We start from the raw sequence: 24,437 nt of genomic DNA, 5'->3' as shown, positions 1-24,437 counted from the left end.
CACCGCGACACAGGGACGCTTTGGGTTCAACGTTTGGGTCCTTTCTTAAGGAGAAAGGATTCTGAACATGGCCATGTGCCCGATCATACAGAGGTGCGATGGCTAAGTCACGGGAAAGCGCTGAATAGATTTTTGGAGTTGCATGAGAAAATCTGCCAGTTTTTAGAAAGCAAAGGGAAAGACACCACAGAGCTCCGGGAAGAAGAGTGGTGATGTGAGGGTCACAAAGCGTCTCACTGTGCTCAGCCTCCAGCTTCAGGGACGTGTGACCACAGGCATGTATGAGGCCGTGACAGTTTAAAGGATTTTAGACCGGTTGCTCGCACATCTATTTCCAAGCCAAGCTGTGGGAGATTTGGCTGCAGTAAGATGGGCAAACCCTGACAAACCACGTCTCCATCGCTGGCTGTGTTCCCGAATAATAAACTGAGCACACTTGGTCCAGAGTCCAATCAACTATTTGCTGACTTTGCAGCTCGAGAAATTTTTATTTGAACTGCTCAGCAATCGTTGACGTGGAAAGAGCACCTGAGATCCTCCAAATGGAGCTTATAGACCTCCAGTGTAACGACACACTCAATGCCCAGGGTGACCCTGTGGGCGCTGCACAGTTCTCAAGCTTCATCCCGAAGAGGCCTCCACTCCGCCTCCATGCTGCTGGAATGCTCTGCATATTTGGAAGCACACCTGTGTGAACAGCTTTTCTCTGTGATGAAGATGAACAAAAACCAACACAGGAGTCGTCTCATTGACGCACACATTCGCTCCATCTTGAGAGTTTCCACAGCACAGCCCTAACCCCGAACATGAATGACCCGGCAGCCCAGAAAAGATGCCAAACATCTGGCTCTGGCACATGCGCATAAACCAAGAATGTAGCCGACTGAAATAGGTTTGTTTTTGCACTTTACCCAATATCCTTTCTATCCTGTTTAATACTTGTTGACCTGTTTGGCCCTCCACTAGTCCCAGTCCCTGGGATTGAGTTGGACACCGCTGGTCTAGGGAGTTATGGGAAACACTGGGGTTGAATACTTGAACCCACCTTTCAGTTTTTATGTTATATAAATATATAAGAGAATATGAAACTGCAATAAAAACACTGGATGGGAAATATATGTCTAGGTATCATTGAAACAATTATTTTGACAATTTCATTTCAACTTATTATGGACAAAAAAGGAATATGTACTATGTCTTATAGTTGTACTGCCTGCTGCTCAGACAAAACATTAAATTTAAATGCAAGATAGAGCAACTTATTTTACTACAACGACATTAAAGATGAACAGTGGTGACACATTGTACAGGGAAACCATAGAAACTAAAAACTATCATTTCTAATTGAGTGACATACCAAGAGTTTGAGCAGCCAGAAGCGTGATTTGTAGTAGCAGGTCTTGAAGGGGTTGATGAGGAAGAGGAGGAAGAGGCCGTAGAGGGCGAGAGGGTTAGCCTGCATTGGTACCAGGATGTTATCACTGAAGAGACAGGACAGCAGGCTGACACACCACAGCACCCCCAACATACCTGCAATCTGTACACATCACACAAAGCATCAGCATGCAACACATGGAGAGACAACGTTACTCTCTCCATGTTTGTCTGACACGATGTGTGCATGTGTGTGCGCTTCACCTCAAACAGATGTTGATGTGACAGGTTGTTTCTGGGGTTGAGTTCAAAAATGAGGACATGGTTAACTCCAGCCTGCCTCCAGCCGTAGGTGTTGATGCCTAGAAGAGGAAAACAGTGATGAGGAGGGCCGACTTCCCGTGTATGAGCCCCCTGAACAGGAAACAACCAGCTTAGACTGAGGAGTTAAACTTGTGTTATTGGTGGCCAACTAGACTGCTTTTCTTTCCTTCCTTCTTTCTTGACTCCCAATTTCGCATCGTATCACGTTTATGTGTGTGTGCACGCATACCTAACAGGAAGAGAAATTCTATTAACAGGAAGCCTCCTCTGTAGATCCTGACCATGGGCCAAACATCAGCACTACGGATCACCACAGCTCCTGGTGACAGAAGAGAGACACAAGCAGAGGACCATCAGATCCTTCACGACCACATGATGAACTTCTTTTGCCCCATGGGAAGCACACACGGCTCCATGTTGAAACAGAAGCAGAATGTGTGTAGCGGATTGTTGAAGTCAGCAGATATAGTGCACGTGGTAAAACAATGAAGTCACATAGTTTAAAGACAAAGGGTTCCATTATTGAGTGACGTTTTTGGTATGTTTAGTATTGTTGCTTTTCGATGAGCCGCCGTGCTTCAGGTCAGGTTCATATCTATCATTCATATCTTCCAGCAGATACATTACAATATATGCATTGCTCTCACTGTGAGAAACTGTTAAACATGTATTTATTTGTATCATTTACAGATTTGTTCACTGCCGAGTCATTTATCTCTGGACGGACACTACAATACAAATCCTACTCTTCTGATTGGCTGGTACTCACTGGGTGGGTTGGTTAGGGGCATGAGGAGTGAAGTGGGTTAGGGTAAGAATATCAGGCTAAGCCAATCAGACACAGAGTAGGGCGGGGCATGCCTTCACCATATTGTAAGTTATTTTAATGCACAATATATTTTATAAATGTTTGAGAATTGTATGTGTGTGTATGTATTGGTTACCTGTAATGACCACAGTAACTAGTAAGACAAGGAATACTCCGCAGTACAGCCCGACTCTAAAGGTCGTCCACGCAGGAGCCGGCTGCAGACAGGAGGAGGCAAAAAATAGCATACAGTGTGTTGAAATGGAAATAGGGAATATTAACAATACCACATATAAATATACACACACACACTCACCTAAAGGATTATTAGGAACACCATACTAATACCGTGTTTGACCCCCTTTCGCCTTCAGAACTGCCTTAATTTTACATGGCATTGATTCAACAAGGTGCTGAAAGCATTCTTTAGAAATGTTGGCCCATATTGATAGGATAGCATCTTGCAGTTGATGGAGATTTGTGGGATGCACACCCAGGGCACGAAGCTCCCGTTCCACCACATCCCAAAGATGCTCTATTGGGTTGAGATCTGGTGACTGTGGGGGCCATTTTAGTACAGTGAACTCATTGTCATGTTCAAGAAACCAATTAGAAATGATTCAAGCTTTGTGACATGGTGCATTATCCTGCTGGAAGTAGCCATCAGAGGATGGGTACATGGTGGCCATAAAGGGATGGACATGGTCAGAAATAATGCTCAGCTAGGGCGTGGCATTTAAACAATGCCCAATTGGCCCTAAGGGGCCTAAAGTGCGCCAAGAAAACATCCCCCACACCATTACACCACCACCACCAGCCTGCACAGTGGTAACAAGGCATGATGGATCCATGTTCTCATTCTGTTTACGCCAAATTCTGACTCTACCATCTGAATGTCTCAACAGAAATCGAGACTCATCAGACCAGGCAACATTTTTCCAGTCTTCAACTGTCCAATTTTGGTGAGCTCTTGCAAATTGTAGCCTCTTTTTCCTATTTGTAGTGGAGATGAGTGGTACCCGGTGGGGTCTTCTGCTGTTGTAGCCCATCCGCCTCAAGGTTGTGCGTGTTGTGGCTTCACAAATGCTTTGCTGCATACCTCAGTTGTAACGAGTGGTTATTTCAGTCAAAGTTGCTCTTCTATCAGCTTGAATCAGTCGGCCCATTCTCCTCTGACCTCTAGCATCAACAAGGCATTTTCGCCCACAGGACTGCCGCATACTGGATGTTTTTCTCTTTTCACACCATTCTTTGTAAACCCTAGAAATGGTTGTGCGTGAAAATCCCACTAATTGAGCAGATTGTGAAATACTCAGACCGGCCCGTCTGGCACCAACAACCATGTCACGCTCAAAATTGCTTAAATCACCTTTCTTTCCCATTCTGACATTCAGTTTGGAGTTCAGGAGATTGTCTTGATAGAGATATAGATATATATATATATATATATATATATATATATATACACATATATACATATATACATACACACACACACACACACATACAGTTTGGTGCTATCCTTTCGTGTACCTGTGCTGCTCCCAGCGGAGGAACCCTCAGCCTCTTCATGGCCCTCTGCCTGTCACCTCCTTCCAACTCTGTGGTGACCAACGCCTGAAACACACAGAGTATTTTCCCATTTGAACAACTGATAATATTGATGACTGGTAAGTGATTCTTACCAACCTGCTTTAGCAATAGGGTATTTAACTGTGTCAAAGCTGATAAAAAATATGTGAATTTGAGCACGTTTACATGCATATTATACATGTATGTGAGCACCTCTGTCTCAGAGATGAGCTGAGTGATTTTCTTGCATGTGTAAAATGGAGCCACTTCAACATGGACCACCCTCCAGTCGGCCCCCCTCGACGTCTCCAAAATCTTGTCATGCTTCTTCAGGATCTTCCTGAAGCCTGTGAAGTTGAGGTTCTACAGACAGACAGGGAGAGAGAGGTGTTTCATGGAAGCATCAGGGAGATGCTGAGCACTCTGGATGTCTCAAACGTAAGGAACGCCTCACAAGGAAGAGGAGGAAACCGCAGCAGTTCCTCACAGTCTGTCCACTGCAGTAACGGTGGAGACTAAGAAGGATAGGGTAAGAAATTAAAGCTATTCGCTTCGCCAATTGTTTAGCTGTGAATGTATTTGAAAGATTTTGGAACATCTTTTATTGCTGCTCAAGAAAGACTATATGAATACCAACAAGAATAATAAAGCAATATCCTTTTCTTAATGAATTGTCTTTTTTCCTCACAATATAATCAAAAAGACCCCATGAGAGCAGTATACAACTTGTGCAGTATACAACATTTAGTTGTTGTGGTCAACATATTACATAACCCACAGGAAGGCAACATGTTGCCACCATGTAACTTGTGGGAAGCAGGAGGATTGTTTCTCCATCTTCTCCGATCCAGCAGTGGCCGTGGGGTCACCAATAGGTCAGCTGCTGCTCTCCCTAGCTATGCTCTGTGGGTTTTCATTTGGAAAGTAGGCGGGGTGGAGAAAGAAAATACTGGGAGCTCCACATCATCGATGCTGCTTTTGACTTTGAAGGTTCAAATCGAAAGCTCATTTCCATCAATTTTACATTTAGAACCCTCGACCTTTGTTTTCTTTGAGTGCATATCGACTGTCAAATGAAGTTGGAGTGTGTGAATATGCACCTGGTAGTTCTGCAGCAGTATGAGGCTGAGGTAGAACTCGGAAAAGGCCAACTGCAGGTCCTTTATGTTCCTGTGTTTGCATCGCTCTTGCTGTGACAGGGCGAACACCGTCTTCCTCCTCCTCAAGCTCCGCCCGTTAGCCCAGCTCTCCCTCTGGGCGTCCAGCGAGGACTGCAGCTCGTTCTGCAGCGTGGCGAATCGCCGCTGAGCCTCAGCCAGCTTTTCTGGAGGAAGAGAGACCAAGACCATTTTACAGATAGAAAGCCCATGAGGATAGTACGCTCTCTGAATGAGTGGTAACTGTCTCTAAGTGAATGACTGAGTGAGTGTAGAGAGAGTGGTAGTAGTGCAGTCCTTACCAGAGTAGAAGGTGTTGATCTTGGCCAGCTCTTTTTCACATGTCTGGAAGAACTTCTCCTCAAACTTGGCATAGTACCTCTTAACTGTATCCTCGTCTGTGACTGCAAGAAGATGGGAGTTGTTAGATTAGTGGACCTTCATGTCTCACGGCATTGGTAAACCACCTAGGTGTAGATCGGAAATGAACAGGAGGGAAGAGAGAACAGCAAGGCCCAGCAACGACAAAGGGGATGGAGGAGGGTGTGAATGTAGAAGTCCATGTGTTTGCATCACAGCATTGTAATGTCCCACTCTGACCAGCAGATGGAGCAGTGAGACAGTCTTCAGAGCTGGTTATCTGTTCGAGCAACAGAGTTTGGTCCCTCATTTTAGGACTGAAACTGTAGTTCTTCTAATGTATGTAGATCAAAGGTTCATGCAGTTCACATACAACCTTTTTATAAAGAACTTTAAATAACACAAATACTACAATGTGTGTTGACTACAGCCACATAACAGCACCAAGAGCACCCCACTGCTGCTAAAATCTTCTCTCCATGAATAAAGGTGAACATGTCATCTCTGTACATGTGGATTCAAATAAAGTTTAACATTTGCTACATTAGCCCATTAGTTCATAAGAAAAAAGATTAATAAGACAAACTAAGTTTAGAAGCTAATCTTTTGAAACATGCACAGGGACAAGTTCTCCATGTTTTAGGATTGTTTTCCTGGCAAGTGACAAGACAGCATGGATTATGATGATATCAATGTTATACCTAATTGTATCCCAAATACCATGTTAAACATTTGAATTACTGTTCCTCCAGTTAGGTCAAATGTTTTTTATACATTGTTACCAGAACAGAGTCCTGTAATTTCCACCCAAAAGGAGTGTTGTGCTCACTGTCACGTCAACAACAAGCAGACAGGCAGCTGGTTTTGAGTCAGCCTGCAGACTCACTGAGTCACTGCCATCAGACGGGCTGCTTTTAGACAAGACACCAAATTAACTCAATGGGAGCGTCCCAACCACTACACACTACACCCCCCAGCCACCATGGTCAGACTGCAGTAATCTCCTTATCCTTTTTTGGCCTTATTCTGCTCTTTTCTCTCCGTGTCTCGGCTCATGCCATCATGATTATTATCATTATTATCATTATGGCATGTCTGTCGCTTGGTAATAGGCTATACTTTCCATTTGACAATTGATGTTTTTTAGCTCTATTTTTTAGCAACGCCCTGCTTTACTATCAGCCGGTTACACTTATTCACAGAGCCAGCCAGTAAGCGGCCATCAGGGCTGCGTGTTGCTCACCCATGTTACAAATAAACAGATTCCTCCCTGACCTGAAGTGGTACTCCACTCCAATACAACAGACACACATGGAATCTCATGTGTGCTTTCAAAGCATTCAAAAGTGACCTTGGATAACACATAGAACATGTAGTCGACATTTTATTAGGAACCATCTGGAAGTGGAGATAGAAATAGATGGAAGGTTCTTGGGCTTGCAGGGCCACCTCCACCAAGGGCCTCACCAAGCCAAGTGAGAGCCGGTCCCGGTGCACGGCCACGGAGGCCATGTTCTCAGAGGGCCAGTCAGCCCTAAGCTGCCAAATTCATTTCCCTGGGCAGACCGCTTCCACCCGTTCAGGAGAGTAAGAGTACTTTGGGTTCGTTATCAAACTGTGGCAGCGTGCACCTGATTAGGACATTTTCACTGGAAGTCATGCCAATGCATTTTTCTGATTGCCAGATGCTCTATATAAAATAACAAAAAGGCCAATCTTCGTATTAAACAGACAAATCTTATGCTAATCCAATATTCTGATTCCCAGCACTCACATTTCACAACTTGGCCATAAAAAAACTGGTAAACTATCTGCATGGAAACTGGGAATAGACTCTGGGAAAACAACCATTAAACTGATGGGGGCACAATCGGTTTCCAACATTCTTCCACATTGTTAATCAAATTCAAAAACAGTGATTACAGATCCTCAATAAAGTCTCACACGGAGCAGCAGAATATTTTGAATGCTGTGTAGAGTTTGCTGTCCTAGTATTTTGACTGGTGGCTGATCATCAGCTCAAGTCCTGTGGCTCGCGGGCCCTTTTTCAGTGGGCCAATTTTTTTTTAAATAAATGCACAGGATTTTTTTTTTTTTTTAAAAGGGGATTTTATATGCAGCGTGTCGTCTATTCAAACTCCTTAATGCTGCATTTGAATTGCACTTTTTGTTTAATTAATTTTGAGTTTGTGGATAAAAGCTGTGTGTTTGTTGATTCAGTGAATGAGTATTCTCAGCTACAGTTAAACATTTTGAAGTCTTTTTTAAACTACTTCTCAGTAGTTGGTCTTTTTTATTTCATGTTTGCGCATGAAAGCTGTTGAGTCTGTTAACATCTGTTAAATAAGGCTGGAGCTACTGAATTGTTATGCTCTTGTCCTTAAGATGCACTTTGGGGTTTTTAATTAACTGTAGAAGGGAATATTTCTAACTAGTTTTTTTTTACTGTGATATTATGTACTTTCTCAGATTCAAACTGCACCATCTTTTTATTAAATCAATTTGAGAAGTTGAAAATGTTCCTTGATTTGGGTCTTGGCGGGTCATTTAGGGATGATAGGGGGTCAGCAGCCAGACCAGTTGAACCACTGCCCCAGACCACATGTATGTTCTCATTAGCTCACAATTATTTGTTGGACCAGAGTTATTTTATTTCTCATTTATGATAAAAAAGCTTTGAACAAAGTTAATATAATAATTTAGGGTTTAGGGTTTCTTAACCCCACATTAAATGGATTTATCTTATAATAACAATAATTGCTTACATACATTTTTACATTTAAATAAATGCATGTACAATATTTTTACACTTGAATAAACATTAATCAAATACACAGACAGTTATTTAACAATATGTTCGGGAGTAGTTACATGTAGAGTGTACCCTTTGAGGGCCACCATGATGCTGATGTGGCCCGGGGTGAAAATTAGTTTGACCCCCCTGTTCTAACCCCTTTAGTGGTAAAATGTTCCTGCCAACTTTTGCCAAGAGAAGAAGAGATGAAAGATACCAGGAACAGACACATGGGGCTCGTGTGTGGTGCAGGGGCACAAAGAGGTCTGTCATTACACAATGAAAAATACTGCTTTTAGGAATGTTTAGATTTTTGGAGGCCTTCATTTTGGTCCCACTGTGGCTGTTGTTAGTGTATTTATACAAAGACACATAATTAGGCAATAATGAAGGATGAGGTAGCCCCATATAAAACAGCATTGAAGAGCTGAAGGTTTAATATGATATATAAGACACATCACCTTTACCTTCCTGTTCACGTCTTTTCCCAGCTAACTTAACAATACAAAACAGGATGACGGCTATGTTTTCTTTACTTGGAAGCAAGGCTCAAGATGACTTCCTGTGTCCGTGCACTGGGCTCTATGTCTTAGCTGCTTTAACAAATGGTTTTTTCTCTGCTGGATTGGAAGTGAGACAGTAAAATTACTTCAAATCTGACATGGTCAGGTCTGGATCATTCTGACCCATTGGAAATTTCAGCGATCCCATGTATGATTTTTATTTATTTATTATTGCAGTTCATATATCAGGAAATAATAAATATCATGGAAATTTAGCTAATTTTTCTTTAATTTTGAAGCAGAAATCCATTGTGCTTCTCAGCAAACTGTTTGGTGACGATGGGCAATATGAGATCAGTTTTATTCCATTATCCAAAACGCTGGAGCTGATCCCGGCTGACTTTGGGTGAAGGCAGGTTCACCTGGACAGGTCCCAGTTTATCTCAGGGCTCATCCATTTTATATTGGTCTTTACTAAAATAAATGGGTTACTCAAAACATGATGACTCGACCAATGTTCTCTCTATTGGAAATGTAAGGAAACTAGTTTTAAGAAAGCAAAGAAATATATTAAAAAAAAGGGATCTGTTTATTCAAGATTCATTGTCATATGCACAGATAACAGACAGTTAGTTACACCGTACAATGAAAAGCCTATTTTGTTTATGGACTAAACTGAGTATTCTTTCACATATTTACTGTTTGTTCACCTCCTTTCACAACAGACAGAATGGGAGCTTCACATAATCGACCTCTCTGAGGCAAAGAAAAGCTGACAAAACCTTTTCACAACTTCACCCACATGTAGAAAAAGTTTGAAAATATGCAGAGTAAACTGTTGGCCCAGCGCAGTACAAAAGACCCGAGGACGGCGAGCAGCGTGGCTCAGTGAGAAGCGTGTGCTGAAGGCGGGCAGCAGCCATGTTGGAGCCACAGTGGTCCAGCGGTTACAGGCTGTGTGAATCTCACCCGTTAGCACGAGCACCGGAACGGAAAGCAACAGGTTCCACAAAGAAACCAGCAGCAGCCCATTGGTCTAAAGTGTGTGGGAGTAATGCATGTGGTATTTCCAGCCCTGGTACACCTAAACTAGGAGAAAGGTATATAGCCACGGTGTAGTGGACTCTGCATGGAGGACACCATTCAGCGGGACTAGTGGCGGAGCGGGAAGGGAACGGGTAAAGACTCACAGGGACATTACCATGATGGCCTACGATAGGAGTAAAAACAATATCATAACCATGGTAATGCAATGGTGTTTGGGGGTTAAAGGTGAAGGGATGTCAGTGTTTGGGGAGAAATGCTTGTGAGAGTGTGAATAAGCCAAAAAGAGACCACGTGCAGCCTTGCGCTCATACAAAGGGGAAATACTAAACTTTTGATAAGATTTGGGGCTCATTCATGAAATGTATTGTAGGGGAAGACTGTTATTATTCATTTTTAATCAACTAATATTAGAACATGCCATACTTTCATTATATTCTTATAAATCAAGTGGTGCACAAGTGTTTTGTGCACCACTTGATTTATAATAATATAATGAAAGTAAGGTATTTTCTAATATTAGTTGAGTCTATTGTATCTTCCACTTGGTAATAAAACAATCTTGGATATACTTTGTGAACTATTTGTTGTTTGCAAACTTCCATCCCTGAACATCCAATGATGGCAAATATCAGAGTTTGACGTTAAGGACTTGTCTTTAACCTGTCTTCCACTCTGAAGGCAGCAAAATACACTTTGTATGACTGAAGAAGTCATCAGCAATCTAATAATGGAGCAGACCTTACTGGTGTGTGTGTGTGTGTGTGTGTGTGTGTGTGTGTGTGTGTGTGTGTGTGTGTGTGTGTGTGTGTGTGTGTGTGTGTGTGTAATACCTTCAATAGAGGGGGCCTGGTCCTGAGCAGCATACAGCATCTCTTTGAAAGCCTGCAGACATAACAAGAGAGAAATTATCAAATTATTCTACAAGTGCTACTCTAAGTACCATCGCTGTTGCTCCCGTTTGACATTGGAAGGATGCACTCCAAACATGCTTTTGATGGGGGAGCTTTTCTGACTTGTAGCTTAACAAGCTCTTCTTATTTTGGTTGTGTGTAGGGTGGTTTCACATGGTTGTGTAGTGTGGTTTCACACGGTTGTGCCCTCTCCATAGCCCCTTTTTCAACAGCAGGAACCTTCCCCACCAACTAGGAACCTTTTGAGGAACATATTGCACATATTTAACCCAGGTCACTGCCATTACTCTGAGCAGCACACATGGGAGTGAATCATGATATACTATATTATATTTATATTTCTTGCTTTTCCCCTGACGGTCTGAATAAGTCACTTTTAAGATATTTTAAAGATAGGTCTAAGAAATAAAGTCCCTAAGAGGGTCTGAAAAGTTGCTAAACCTAAAAGTTGTTGGCAACATTGGTTAGCGCACCCCTGATGCCAACGACATGGTTGGCCCATGCTAACTTAATGTATAGGCCTTTAACCTCTTAACATTCCTGTAAAATTTTACGAAAAACGCCTATCCAGGTATACCCAAAGTAAATTGCAAGCTGTACTTGAACTATTTGAGTAAATGCATGGTCTTGGTCTCTTTTGAAAGGTAACAATCTGAAGATTTTTTCCCCTCAATAGTCAGAATCACTTTAAGTGCTGCTGACACTGAGTTATATGAGTTTGAACACACTAAAGTATAAGGTTTTTATTTCCGTCTGAACATTACTTTGTAAATAGATGCCTGTATATGACTATAAATGGGACTTATGGACTGGAAAACACAATGGGACAATAGCCTGAAGCCTTTTCTAGTATAAGTAAAAAGTCGATAACAATATCACAGAAAATGAATATTTTACACATGTTTTTGTAATGAAATGTCTAGGCGTTTTTTCATTTTGAGACTGAAAATATTCCTGATATATATACCTATTAAAAAGGCTTATAGTCTTGCAAACTTAGAGGTACTATTCATATATACTACCAGTGTTGCTGACACAGAGAAAATGAAGTATAAATGCATTTTTATGCTGATTCAATGACAGACTGAGGATCTATCAGCAGCTGTCTCTTCTCATCAAATTGAAGGCTGTTGGGATTATTTGCCCCCCTCTTCCTGGTACTTGTTGTTTAGGGAATTTCATTGGCTGTCCGAAACGCCTGTCATCTGAGCTGTACGACGTGACAGGCTTGAGCCACGTAAGAAAATAGAGGCTGAGCCTGAACTTCAACCTAGCTTCTGGTTGGGTAATGTAGCCTGTCAGTCAGGACATGAAGCTCCTATTGGTTCAAGTGGGGTCTCATTGTAAAGCTTAGATTTCGGCGGACATGTTTGGTGCCGAGTTTGTAGCTGTGCGCTGTACAAAGGTGCTTTTTTCCGTTTTTCGTTCATATCTTCCAGCTGCAATGAAATGATGCAACGCCAGTTGGTGGATATTTATGGATGTAATCATGCGTTTTGGACTAAATCTTTTATGGGATTTATTTTTATTGGACCTTTACGACGTAACAACGCCGTTTTTGTTGGCATGTTATGGATTTATGGATCAATATGAGGCGTCATCGGTGAGTTGCCTGGATTTCCATATCGTTTGTTTGTTTGTTGTTGTCTGACAAAAGTCTAATTTGTAGCTGCTGTGGTGGTCTGATCTTGAAACGGGTTACACAGCTGGAATCACAAGAATCGTAGGTTTCCATACACACATTAGCACTCGTACCGAATGTGTACCGAACTAAAAATAGGGGGTACATTGTACACTAGAATGTCCAAAAAAGGACGCTCGCGGGAAGGCAGAACGTTATTAAGGTGTACGGGATATTTTCATTTTAGTGCCAAACCACAAGTTTATTCTCATTGCATACTTCATCATAACCCACACAGTCAGGACCAACACAATGTGACAGAACTGCTAAATTAATAGATGTCGATATTTTTTGCCAACAATGTTGTCGACATGTGATGACATTGCACGAAAGCCTTGGTATAATTTGGCCTTTGTTGCTCTCCTTTCATCCTGTAATGATGCAGTGCTCATGGTGCAGCCAATCGGTCTCCCTCATGCGTGCCGTTAGTAAATGTGCAGTGTGTAATGCAGCTCGTCTCTGGTGGAGAGGGCGGGCAGACAACAGTCATTCAGTCTCAGTAAGTACTAGTCGGAGAGCAGGACAGTCTTCCTCTTTCATACTCACTGGCTCAAGGGTTAGATAGTAGAAGTCAGTCAGTATTTCAGAATACCAAAAGAGAAATGACCACAATGGCCTCACTATGTGCCAGAATGCCTGCCACCCAATCAAAGGGCGGGAGAGCTGGCTTCTGCAGCAAACAGCAGAGCAAGTCAAGGTCATGCGTTCGCCCACACAGCCAGCCGATACTCACTGTTTCAGCAGTGCAGCACTACAACTATGTCAACAACACCACTGACAACACAACACAGCAAAGATGTACAGTTAAATCAGTAAGAGGACTCCCACTATATAGTGAGCCTGCCAATTAAGATTGACATTTAGAGTTAGAACGAGCCCATTAGTTGAGTCTGTTTACAACCCCAGTACATCTAAAACTACAGTCCGCTAGCTAGAAACAGAAGAGCAAAGGGATGTATGAAGTGTTAGTCTGAGACAAACAGGGACTTTAGAAACTAGTTTTACCCAAACACAGAGAGAAGCCTGCAGATACGCAACATAATGTGATGCATGTTGTGTGGTTACAACAGATCGTTGAGCATTTATTGACCGCCTATACATAGGAGCGCTAGAATTTGACAAAATAATTCAGGATCAATACAAAGCTGTTTACTACTGTAACCTGAGTTTTAAATATTGAGAGAAATAAGGTATATTATGTAGCTCTTCTCAGGCTCCTCTTCTTACCAACATCTCTGATGATCAGGAGATGTTATCAATGGTGTTCTGGGTGGTTTTGTTCCCCTGCTGTAGAGGCCTCCTGTCCTGTACCGTAGACATCCCATGACAGTTTGTAATGTTTCCAGTCAGGATGCTTTCTGCTCCAACAAAAAACATTTTAATGTTATTTTCCAGATGAGTGTATGAATGTTAGTTACTCCTGATGGGCAGGTGGTACCTTCATGGTAGCTCCATTTACAATATTAGATGAACATTTATGATTGGAGGTCATATCTCAAGTAACTGGAAATCTGACCGCAGGAAGACGAGTAACATCTGCCAGAGCTAAAACATGAGCTTGTAGATGTGTCTGGTTTCCCCACAATTCATTAGTGGTTGCAACCCAAGTCACAAGCAGTAGGCTTTGGTGTGAGTGCAGTGTAAAGCGATTGAATGGTCGGAAGACTCAAAAAGGCGCTATACTTGAACAACCCCTTTTTAAACTGAACTGGAGGCGAAAAGTTGTGGAACGTAGACTGAAGATAGGTCTATGCTCGCTTGACCATATTAGCCGGGAGTTAGACCGTGTCGCCAAGAGAGCGACCGCCAGAACCCCCAGAAGCCACTTCAGAGACCTGTGAATGATGTCACAGAGAGACTCCCTCCATATTTTATATTGTTTATGGGATCAACAGATCATTTTCTGTCTAGTTTTGATGAACTGCACTCTTCACGTGGAAAAAAAAATCTCTCGATGAGCTGTAGCCGTGCGGTTCGATGTTTAAATTCAACGCAGACAGAGCTTGCTGCAGTGTTTGTATGTGAAAAGGTGACACGTTCCAAGACACCACAGCGTTCTCACGCTCGGCCTTGCAACCAGACCGAGCATCTCCACATCTCTGTGTCAGCCCAAATAACGCTCCACCAATTCTCACACACACACACACGCCTCTGTGTGTGTATGTGTATCTATGTGTGTGTGTGTGTGTGTGTGTGTGTGGTCAGGAGGCCGGCTCAGCATGTGCTTAGGCGCAAGTTTCCAAAACAAAACACACGCAGCTCAACCAGGAGGGCAGCTCTGCTTATCCTCTCAGATTACCCTACATGTGTCCTTTTCCCCTTCTCCTCCTCCTCCTCTCACTCCCTCTCTGTGGTCTGAGCATCTTGCTGGCCGTGGAACTCAGTTGAGGGCCTTTTCTCTTCCCTCTCACACACACACCTCTGATCCAGACTCTTGATGTGTGGCCATCACATCAGACTCTGTGTGTGTGTGTGTTGCCCTTCTCAACTTTGTTTACTTTTTTTTTTTGGGAGGAGACTTGTTCCTGTTCTGATGTGAGGGTCAAAGGTCAGAGGATCTCGTGCACAGATTGTTAAGCGCTTAGGGGTGGGGGAAAAAATCGATTCAGCATAGTATTGCGATAGTTAGCGTGGCAATATTGTATCGATACACGGAAGCCAAGTATCAAGTTTTTTTTTATGTAATCAATTATGGGAGGCATCGGAGAAAGAAATGAGAAATGCGCCGTCCTTGTGTAAATCAAACGTCTGGACTTCCTGTCACTCGTAGCGGCGCTGCTGCACAGCCGTTGCACGGCGCACAGGACAAAGTCCGCGACAAGGCGCTGGACAAAGACGTTAACTCAAGCATAAATCAAACTGGCTGCTGGTGCTCTCGTAGCGCTGGAAGCGGCCGGTGTTACGGATTAACAGGCGGCCGTGTTAACTGGTGACTTCTGGCCGAAAGTCACCAGTTAACACGGCCGCCTGTTAATCTGTAACACCGTCATCCGGACGCAGTTCCTGGAGAAGTAATATTATGAACCCAGACACGACGGCGTTTGATGCTCCGACCTCTTTGGGATTTCCACAACAAGTATAAAGCAGAAATAGTAGTTATTTTCATGGTGGAGGCAGAAATGGAAACTCTTTGCATGGCGATAAACCACAGAGATAAGCCCCGCCCCCTCTCTGGCACGTCCAGGTCGAATGACACGACTATGCAGACTGTAACACAAGCTGTTCAGTTTGTCAGGTGCAACATTTATGAAAGTGTTGGTCAGTTTGTCTGCTTGACAATCACATTTTGCTGCAATAAAAATGATTGAAGTGAGATGAACAGACTGAAAATTGTATCTTCTTAGATACAATATGTTGACAAAGTTTTCCTTTGGGGACAATTTGCGGTGAAAAAAAAAAAAAAAAAAAAAAAATCGCAATACTCAACATATCGCAGAATCGTGATAGTATCAAATCGGGACCCAAGTATCGTGATAAAATCGAATCGTGGGACCTCTGGTGATTCCCACCCCTAAAAGCTCTCTGAGGAAAATCTGCAATTTGTGATTTTGGGCTATACAAAATAAATTGATTCGATAGCACCCCTACAATGTTTTGATAAAGCAGCCCTCGAGGCAAGTTTCACCTAAAATTATGACATGTTGGTACATGCAGACTATAAAAGAAGTCTCTTGTGGCAATGCTCAAAACCCAACAGGAAGTCAGCCATTTTGAATAAATGAATTTTCTGTGTATTTGCCAAATTTCAGGCACTGTATTCCTACTCCTACTGGGGTTTTAACCAAACGGCCTCAGAATCGGTGAGTGACATCTGAAGCCCGTTGCGATGAAAAGTGGATTTTTCATGAAGGGCGTTGACGTGGCGAAGCAACAAGCTGTTGTAACTCATCTGTATTTGGTCATATTTGCCACAAACTTGACACACCAATAGTGACTCATAGTCATAGCACCACCAACCGGCAACAGGAAGTTAGTGTTATGTGACAAACATCATCCGAAATGTACAATGTGTGTTCTACACAGCAACAGACTGCACATTAAGCGTATGTTCGCTACGGCCACATAGTAGACTTAAGAAATGGTGTCGAAGTCATTTCCAGCGTCTTGCACTCCACACAGGAAGTACTGGGTAACTAGTGCTCACAGTGTCGCATGGTCACGGAAATGCACTGCCACGTCAACCGGCCTCCCACCAATAGCCTGTTGATCACTGTTGTTTTTTTCTCCCTTTCTAGGGTATAGTATTTCATGCAACCTTCTCCCTATTTGCCCACACTGCTCTTTCTCACCGTTTCTCTTTTATACATTCCTTTCCCTGCTCTTTTCCCCATGCCCACCCACAATGAGACAAACACTTGATATCTTCACACCTAACTGTCAGGATCACAGTCAGAACTGGAAAATGATTGCCTGTGTGTATAGGACCCAGTGTTGGAAATACACAAGGGCAAAGGGCAAAACTGCCCCTAAGAAATATGATTTTTCCCTTGATATCACTAGGAGAGAGGCAAAAAATGCCCTCACAATTTCCTCTAATAATTATGATAATTTAATGAATTTAGAAATGTAATGAATTGAGAAATTAGAAATGCGCCGTCCACGCTTAAATCAACAGTAGGGACTTCCTGCTGTTGCTCGAAACACACAGGACAACATGGGCTACACGCCACTGCTCAAAGACTTTAGAAAAAGCATCAAACTGGCTGCGGGTCCTCGAGTAGCGCTGGAAGAGGCCGTCATCCAGACACACTTCCTCGCGTGAAATCCACCGAGCTGTGTGGCTACGGATAATATTATGAACCCAGACACGAGGGCATTTGATGTTTTGATGTTTTTGGGATTTCCACAACAAGTATAAAGCAGAAAGAGTGGTTATTTCCATGGTGGAAGGCGGAAATGAAAACTGCACGGAGATAAGCCCCGCCCCCTCTTTGGCGCATCCAGCTCGATGACAACATTGATGACATGTTGGTCAGTTTGTTGACAATCACATTTTGCTGCAATAAAAATTATTGAAGTGAGATGAAACTTGATCTTCTTAGATACAATATGTTGACAAAGTTTTCCTTTATATATCCTCAATATATCGCAGTATAAAATAGAATCGTAGGACCTCTGGTGATTCCCACCCCTAGTAGGTACAATGTGATTAAGGTAACAAAAAAATCTATAAATATCATTTTGAATTATAAAAAAAAAGAAGAAAAAAAGTTATAATTGTTAATAGCAAAAATTGCCCCCACCGACTGACCTGATATCTCCCGGGTTTTACTTATGTTCATGTTACTGGTGCCTGCTGTAAAAACCTTTAGGTTTTTGGGATCCACCATCTACCAGGACCTCATGCACACTTCCAACATCGACATTGTCCGAAAGAAAAGGCCAAGTGGAGGATGTACTCCCTGCTCAGGAAGTTCAACCTGCCTCAAGAACTGCTGATCCCGTTCTACACTGCATAGTCCAGTCTGTCCTCTGCCCGTCCAGCACCGTGTGGTTTGGATCCGCCACCAAACAGGACAAGAACCGAGAGACCTGTGCGTAGTCAGGAAATCATTAGTGCTGCCAGTTGGCCCTTCATACAGGACTTATACACCTCCAGAGTCAGGAAATGGCAGGAAACAGCACTGCAGACCCTCCACACCCTGGACACAAGCCATTTGAACCTCTCCCCTCTGGGAGGCGCTACAGAACCCAGTTGACAAAAAGTAAAAAAAAAAATTAAAAAAAATTTTTTTTTTTAAAAAATCAAGGCCGGAAATATGTTTTATTTTGGAAAATGACCGGATACAGCCGTCTGTAGGTAACCTCAGACTTTGTGAAGCGGGGTTTAAGTTAAACAGTAGACTGGACATAAAGGTTAAGTTACGGAGCAGACTGGACATAAAGAACACACGTCGGGTGTTATTGTCTCCCATCACCCCGAGGCAGAGAAACTAGCTCAGGGCTCCCACTAGTTGTATTTTTATGCACTCTAAATTGTCTTTATGCCAGTCGTATCACTTTATTACGTCATATTTATTGCCCACACTGTGACGGCCGGTCCGTGAAAATATTGTCTGACACGAAACCGGTCTGTGGCGAAAAAAAGGTTGGGGACCGCTGCATTAGACCACAACAACCAGACAAGAAGGGCTCTTCCCACAAAGTCCCTCTGATGAACAGCCAACGTCAGTCAATGACCCTCCAACACCAACATATCCACGGCTGCCCTTATAGATTACACTTTTACAGATTATAATGGTCAATGTATTTTAGAATTAATATCTATATTTACACCCATTTCTTCCACTCCTTTTGTACCTAACAGTCCCCTCTGTTCTTCACCTTGATATGTGCAGTTGTGCTGTCCTTGTCCCTTATTGTCATTTCTATTTCTGTGTAAATTCATTATGAGAGATGCAAGTCAAAGTCAAATTATTTTGTATGTGTTGTTGTCCTACAACAAAGCAATAGAACAGTCAGAAAGCGTGATTGAATCATCGTCCACCTGTAAAACAGAAGGTATTTAAGAACTTGTGTTTTGGATGTTGGTGCTCAGCTACTGCTCATTACAGTTTGGACCACTGACTGACTTCTAGGAGTTTACTCATTTGAAGATAATGTATCTCAATTAACATCCATCTCCAAAACCCAAGATCCTGTTTACAGAGGTATCTGCCTTTAGTATACAATGATCAGATGTTCTTGAGTTAGGATTTTAGGTCAGCAACACAAACAATATTGTCATTATTAAATTATCGGCCAATTACATTAATTCAATTAAATATTACAAATAATGAATACAGACAAAAATGTCCCAACACAATATTCTTAAACCCAAGTCTTTAGAACATTGTTTTGTCCGAATAATAAAAACCAAAAGATATTCAGTTACTTTCTCAATAAACAAACATTTGAGAAGCTGGATGAAATGATGATCAACTTCATCGATCAAACACACGCAAGGTGGTGCAATCAAATGGAGGGAAGTTATAAGCAGTATACATGACATTATTTAAATGAGTATTGAAATGTAGAAATATTTCTGTGCTCATTGCAAACGTACAAAATAATAGGATTGGTTGAATTTGCATTCATTTATGCATTCACAAAAATAAAAAATAAAAGATTTTAGTTGAATACATAGATTCAGATCACTGTCTTTAAAGGCTTATTAGATGTCAAAATATTATAATGTAATGCTCAATACTTAATTTTGAAAATCTTTCATCACGATGAGCGCGATGTAAACCATAGAAATACTGTAAAGCACGCAAGTAAAAGTAACTCACTTATTTGGCACCACAGTGGCTTTACAGAGGACACCGGGTTAAGCAGCAACAGAAGTTGCCTCCACGACTCATTTATTTTTATTTTCCAGATATCTTACGTGAACATGTGCACCAATGACAGCATCAAAACAAGCATGACTACATTTGCTTTGATGTTGTCTTTGGTAGACAGTGTTGGTAGTCAGTGTGGAAAACCACAAGGACTTTAAGACTCCCCATCACAAGAAGATTTTCAATTTGTGGATAATAGAACCTGAACGGAAAAGAAAATCTAAACAAAGTGTTTATACTTTGTGGAGGTGGAAATGTTGGTGTATCAATAAAAACAAACCGCAACAAAGCGGATAAAATATGATGGGTGAAGTGTGCGACTTAAATATCCACTAGTGTCAGAGGCCGACTAGAATTACAGCCTCGCAGCATCCTTTGATCACCAAACTCTAATCAGTTCAACCTTGAGTCCAAGTGGGTGTTTTTGCTAAATTTGAAGAAATTCCCTTGAAGGTGTTACAGAGTTGTCACTTTCAGAAGAATGGAACAGACGTGAGGTCACAGTGACCTTTGATCACAAAAATCTAAATAAGTTCATCTTTCATTTTGTGCCAAATTTGAGGACATTTGGAAATTAAACTATAACCGTCCACTCTTCTAACTTCTGAATCTCCTCTTGGTTTAATAGCACCTAACTGGAAGATTAATCTTGCTAATATTGACCCAGTTACAGTAGAGGATGGAATTTTGCACTACTTACAATTTGTGCTGCATTTGGATGGAACGGATCTAAATCAAGAACCGTCTAATCAGAGAATAAATAAACTAATCAACGGTTCTGATGGAACAGCCACCAATCGTTATCGGCCGATATTCGTTGTTAAATAGTTTGATCGGTGGTCACAGAGCTGAATTGCAGTCTTCGTAAACGTCCCAGCAGGCTCGGTGGGACTACATGCAAACGGACACTTGACGCCATCACAGTAGTGTCACACATCAATCACGCTGCCATGCAATCTAAAAATCACAACTGGGGCAGCCAGCCAGGGGAGCTATTTGGCACTCAATTACTACAATGAACTTTGTTATCAATGCCAATTATCGCGCAGTAGTACACAACTAGTGAATTACTTGATGAAGATGAAGAGAGGTGCCTGCATTACCTTTGGGTTTCAGTCATGTACTGCTGTTGTACATGACATGTGGTTGGTTACAACTAACGGCTTTTTTGATATACACGCTAATCGATTATTCTGATTAAATTCGGATAAAAAGCAGATGAGCAGAATTGCTGACAGGCGCAGAGAAAAAGTGCTTGACACAGATGCTTAAGACTTCTTCTTTTTGTGATTGAAGAGATTCCTGTATAACTTGAAGGTGGGCCAACTACAACTCAGAACATACCAGCTTAAGTTGAAAACAGATAGTGAGCTCTTAATGCACAAACACCTGTACACCCTTTCCACTGCTTGTTTCCTTCTGGCCAAACTGTGGGTGAAATCAGGCTTTTCTCACACGGACCTGAGGGTGGGAAACTAACAATCAAACAAAGGATGGTTGACTCATTGTGCATTATACTATGTATTGCATTACAAGGTGGTCAAATATTAATTAGCTTTAGACAGTATTAAGATAAGACTTTACTCTTGACAAACTTATTTTCTCGAGCCATAATCACACACAAAGAAACACATTCTATGTTCATATTAAATTAAGTTTGTCAGACTCTACTAAATGTCTGCTGACTCGGGCTGTGTCTGCGAGTCAAAACAGAATTGTTGATTCACCCTTATTTTTCTGTCAGGCGCTCTATTCATCACTCCAAATGAAAGCAGCTGTCATCAGCACACCAACTTCCCATGAACTCAGGCTGCTGCGGCTGCCGTTTCCACCAATACCGCTGTGAAGCAGTTTTATGTTGACCAAGATAAAAATGATGGATAGAAAATAATTACCTCAGGCCAATGGTAGAAGGACATTTCAATCCAAGCAGCTGCCCACTGCATAGCAGTGATAAGCATTCTGCCCCTACGCCTAACATACGGCTCATCGTCTGCAAGTTAAAGGCTGTGACCCTGGCAAATATTTAAAATGAAACAAAAAGCAAGAGGGCTGTTTCCTCTCGAGGCAAATCAAATCTGTCCGATGTTGAACAAACACAGCAGAGAGCAATGACAAATGTTTGCATAGAAGCTGAGGAACTCACCAAAAAAAAAAAAAAAAACACCGGCCCTCGAGACAATTCGATCCGGCCTGCGAGAAAATGTCATATGTCTACCATAACTGGCCAATCGGTATATAGGACCTGTCTCCAGCACTGTGTTCCCAACTGAAACTGAGCACACTTGGTCCAGAGTCCAATCAACGATTTGCCGTCTTTGCAACTGCTCAGCAATCGTTGACGTGGAAAGAGCATCTGAGATCCTGATGGATCTGATAGACCTTCAGTGTAACACACTCAAGGCCCAAGGTGACCCTGTAGGCGCTCCACAGTTCTCAAGCTTCATCCCGAAGAGGCCTCCCCTAGTCCCAGTCCCTGGGATTGAGTTGGACACCCCTGGTATACAGTGATCACATCAGTCACAATAACACCATACCAAATGGAACTCTTTGGCCTTTCTACAATTTTTTTTTTTTTAAATATGCCTCAGTTACTTTTCCAAAAATGTATATGTTACTTGAAGATGCGATCCACCACACGTTGCTTATTTAAAAACAAAAAATGTCACTATTAAAGCTGGTTCGCCTGTTACTCCCGTTATGCATGCCAAATTAACGAGAGCCAGTCTTCATATGCAGTTGTATATGAATAGCAACGTGCTGAGAGCCAATGTACCGCAGGAAAGACCTTTTTAGTCTACGGCTACGGATGGTGTTATGAACCCAAACACGAGGGCGTTTCATGTTCCGACATTTTTGGGACTTCCACAACAAGTATAAAGCAGAACTAGTGGTTATTTATTCCATGGTCGGTAGCGGAAATGAAAGCTCTTTTCACGACGACAAGCAAAGGAGATAAGCCACGTGGCGTTTGGTGTGAACGCAGCATAAGACCTTATAAAATGCACCGGGGCTACAGACAGCAGCTTCATGGAGAGCCATGAGGGCAAAACAATATCAGCTACTGTTTTCATCAACTATTCTCTGGTCTGGCTCAGTTTAAAACACAAAAACACTAAATCCAAGTGCGTCGTTCGCTACCAAGCCCGTTTGTAACCAATAACGACGACATCATTTTCACTTCAGTGGTTCTACTGACAATCAATCCAGTGTCCTGCAGTTTAGAGCTGGGGCAATAATACAAATATGCAATTTGCATAACGTGCATCAGCTACAAAAAAACAAATTCACCTTTGTCCGTCTAAAGTGTGGCAGTATTTTAGTCAGAGGCCCAACAACGCAACCCTGTCTCCTAAAAATTACGTTCCCCCAGAACTAGTACGCATTCCCAATTACGTTTGATCAGAAACGTATCTCCTCCCTGATTATGTTTGTGTTTGACGTATTACACATACGTTGATTAAACACGTATACGTTGATTAAACACGTATGTTGATTATACACGTATTTTTGCTTTATTGTTTTTATGTTTGTGTTTGACGTTTACAAATACGTTTATAATCGTGTGTTTGTGTTATTGTTTTCTTGCTTTATTAAAGCATATTTTAATTTTTAAACTCTGCGGAGAAAAAAGAAAAGAGGGGCGGGGTGAGGCCAGTGACAGCCCGCCAGTGAGAGCTGGCCGGCCCGGGCCGGGCGCCGGCCGCACCGGGAGCCCGAGAGTCGGTCGCACCGGGAGGCTCGGGGCTCGGTCTTCAGACGCTTGGCATCACGTCAGGCCGTCGGCAACAGCCTCCTTCGCGCCGGCTCCGGTCTTCTCTGAGTCGGGTTGTTTGTGAATGCAGCCCAAAGTGTGTGATAAACTCCATCTAGTGCAGTAAACCACTGCGATCATCAGCAGACACTCGGATCTCTGTGGTCACATCAAGTGCAGAATCTGACGTGAAAAATATTCAAACGGGCGGAAGGAGTCACAGGACCCAACATCCGGTTTTCAAAATACTAACTGATATGAATGTGTTCAGAACATTTCTGACCACATCCAAACATATTGACTGTACTGGTCTTACAAAATTATTGTAATATGTCAAACACAACGTACTGTTACAGTCAAGATGTGTGGAACCTGTTCCTATTTGAACACAGTTAGAAATCAGATGTGCTTCTCATTTGACGGCCATTTTGCTTCAGCGTATTCCCTTTAACCTATCAAAACATCAGGTGCATAGTCTTGCTCGAGCTTTACCCTTTTAGCAAGATGCAGAAAACCCTGCTTCAGCCAAGCCAGCCTCAATATTTCCTCTTTCATTTTGTATCTGTTTGGCACACAATGGACCACTGTGAGGCGACCAAAGCGTCCTTGGCATCAGGCAATATGTGCAATATGTGTTCTTTGGATTCGCCGTTACAAAGAGGCAGTTGCTCTACATAGGAAACGACTGAAGAGGGTCATTTGTTATTGGCTCCCACTTTAACTCTGTGGATTCTGATCCAATCCCTCCAAGTCCGGTGGTTCAGTTTCAGCAGCTCAGTTGCGGCTCTCTCCGTAGCTTGTATTCGGGTTTTAGCTTAGTCAATCCCCTC

At 42.4% G+C, this 24,437-nt stretch overlaps 1 protein-coding gene across 2 annotated transcripts in view; it reads right to left on the bottom strand.

Annotated features, from left to right (window-relative positions):
- LOC306734916 (xenotropic and polytropic retrovirus receptor 1 homolog) overlaps nucleotides 1-24,437 on the bottom strand; it is a 39,235-nt gene that overhangs the window by 5,475 nt on the left and 9,323 nt on the right. The window contains exons 2-10 of one of the 2 annotated variants that reach the window (XM_079216328.1): nucleotides 10,770-10,821; nucleotides 5,538-5,639; nucleotides 5,179-5,402; nucleotides 4,292-4,441; nucleotides 4,040-4,123; nucleotides 2,643-2,724; nucleotides 1,928-2,017; nucleotides 1,639-1,736; nucleotides 1,358-1,537 (exon numbers count right to left, since the gene is read on the bottom strand). In XM_079216328.1, the coding sequence (XP_079072454.1) occupies nucleotides 1,358-1,537; nucleotides 1,639-1,736; nucleotides 1,928-2,017; nucleotides 2,643-2,724; nucleotides 4,040-4,123; nucleotides 4,292-4,441; nucleotides 5,179-5,402; nucleotides 5,538-5,639; nucleotides 10,770-10,821 (1,062 nt within the window). The remainder of the gene's footprint in view (nucleotides 1-1,357; nucleotides 1,538-1,638; nucleotides 1,737-1,927; nucleotides 2,018-2,642; nucleotides 2,725-4,039; nucleotides 4,124-4,291; nucleotides 4,442-5,178; nucleotides 5,403-5,537; nucleotides 5,640-10,769; nucleotides 10,822-24,437) is intronic. The other variant, XM_079216329.1, reaches the window with a different exon arrangement.

Source organism: Taurulus bubalis (assembly GCF_910589615.1).
Source record: "Taurulus bubalis genome assembly, chromosome: 1".
In the NCBI taxonomy this organism is placed as follows: Eukaryota; Metazoa; Chordata; class Actinopteri; order Perciformes; family Cottidae; genus Taurulus; species Taurulus bubalis.
The sequence above is the reverse complement of the archived record's forward strand: the minus strand, read 5'-3'. Positions and strand labels throughout refer to the sequence as shown.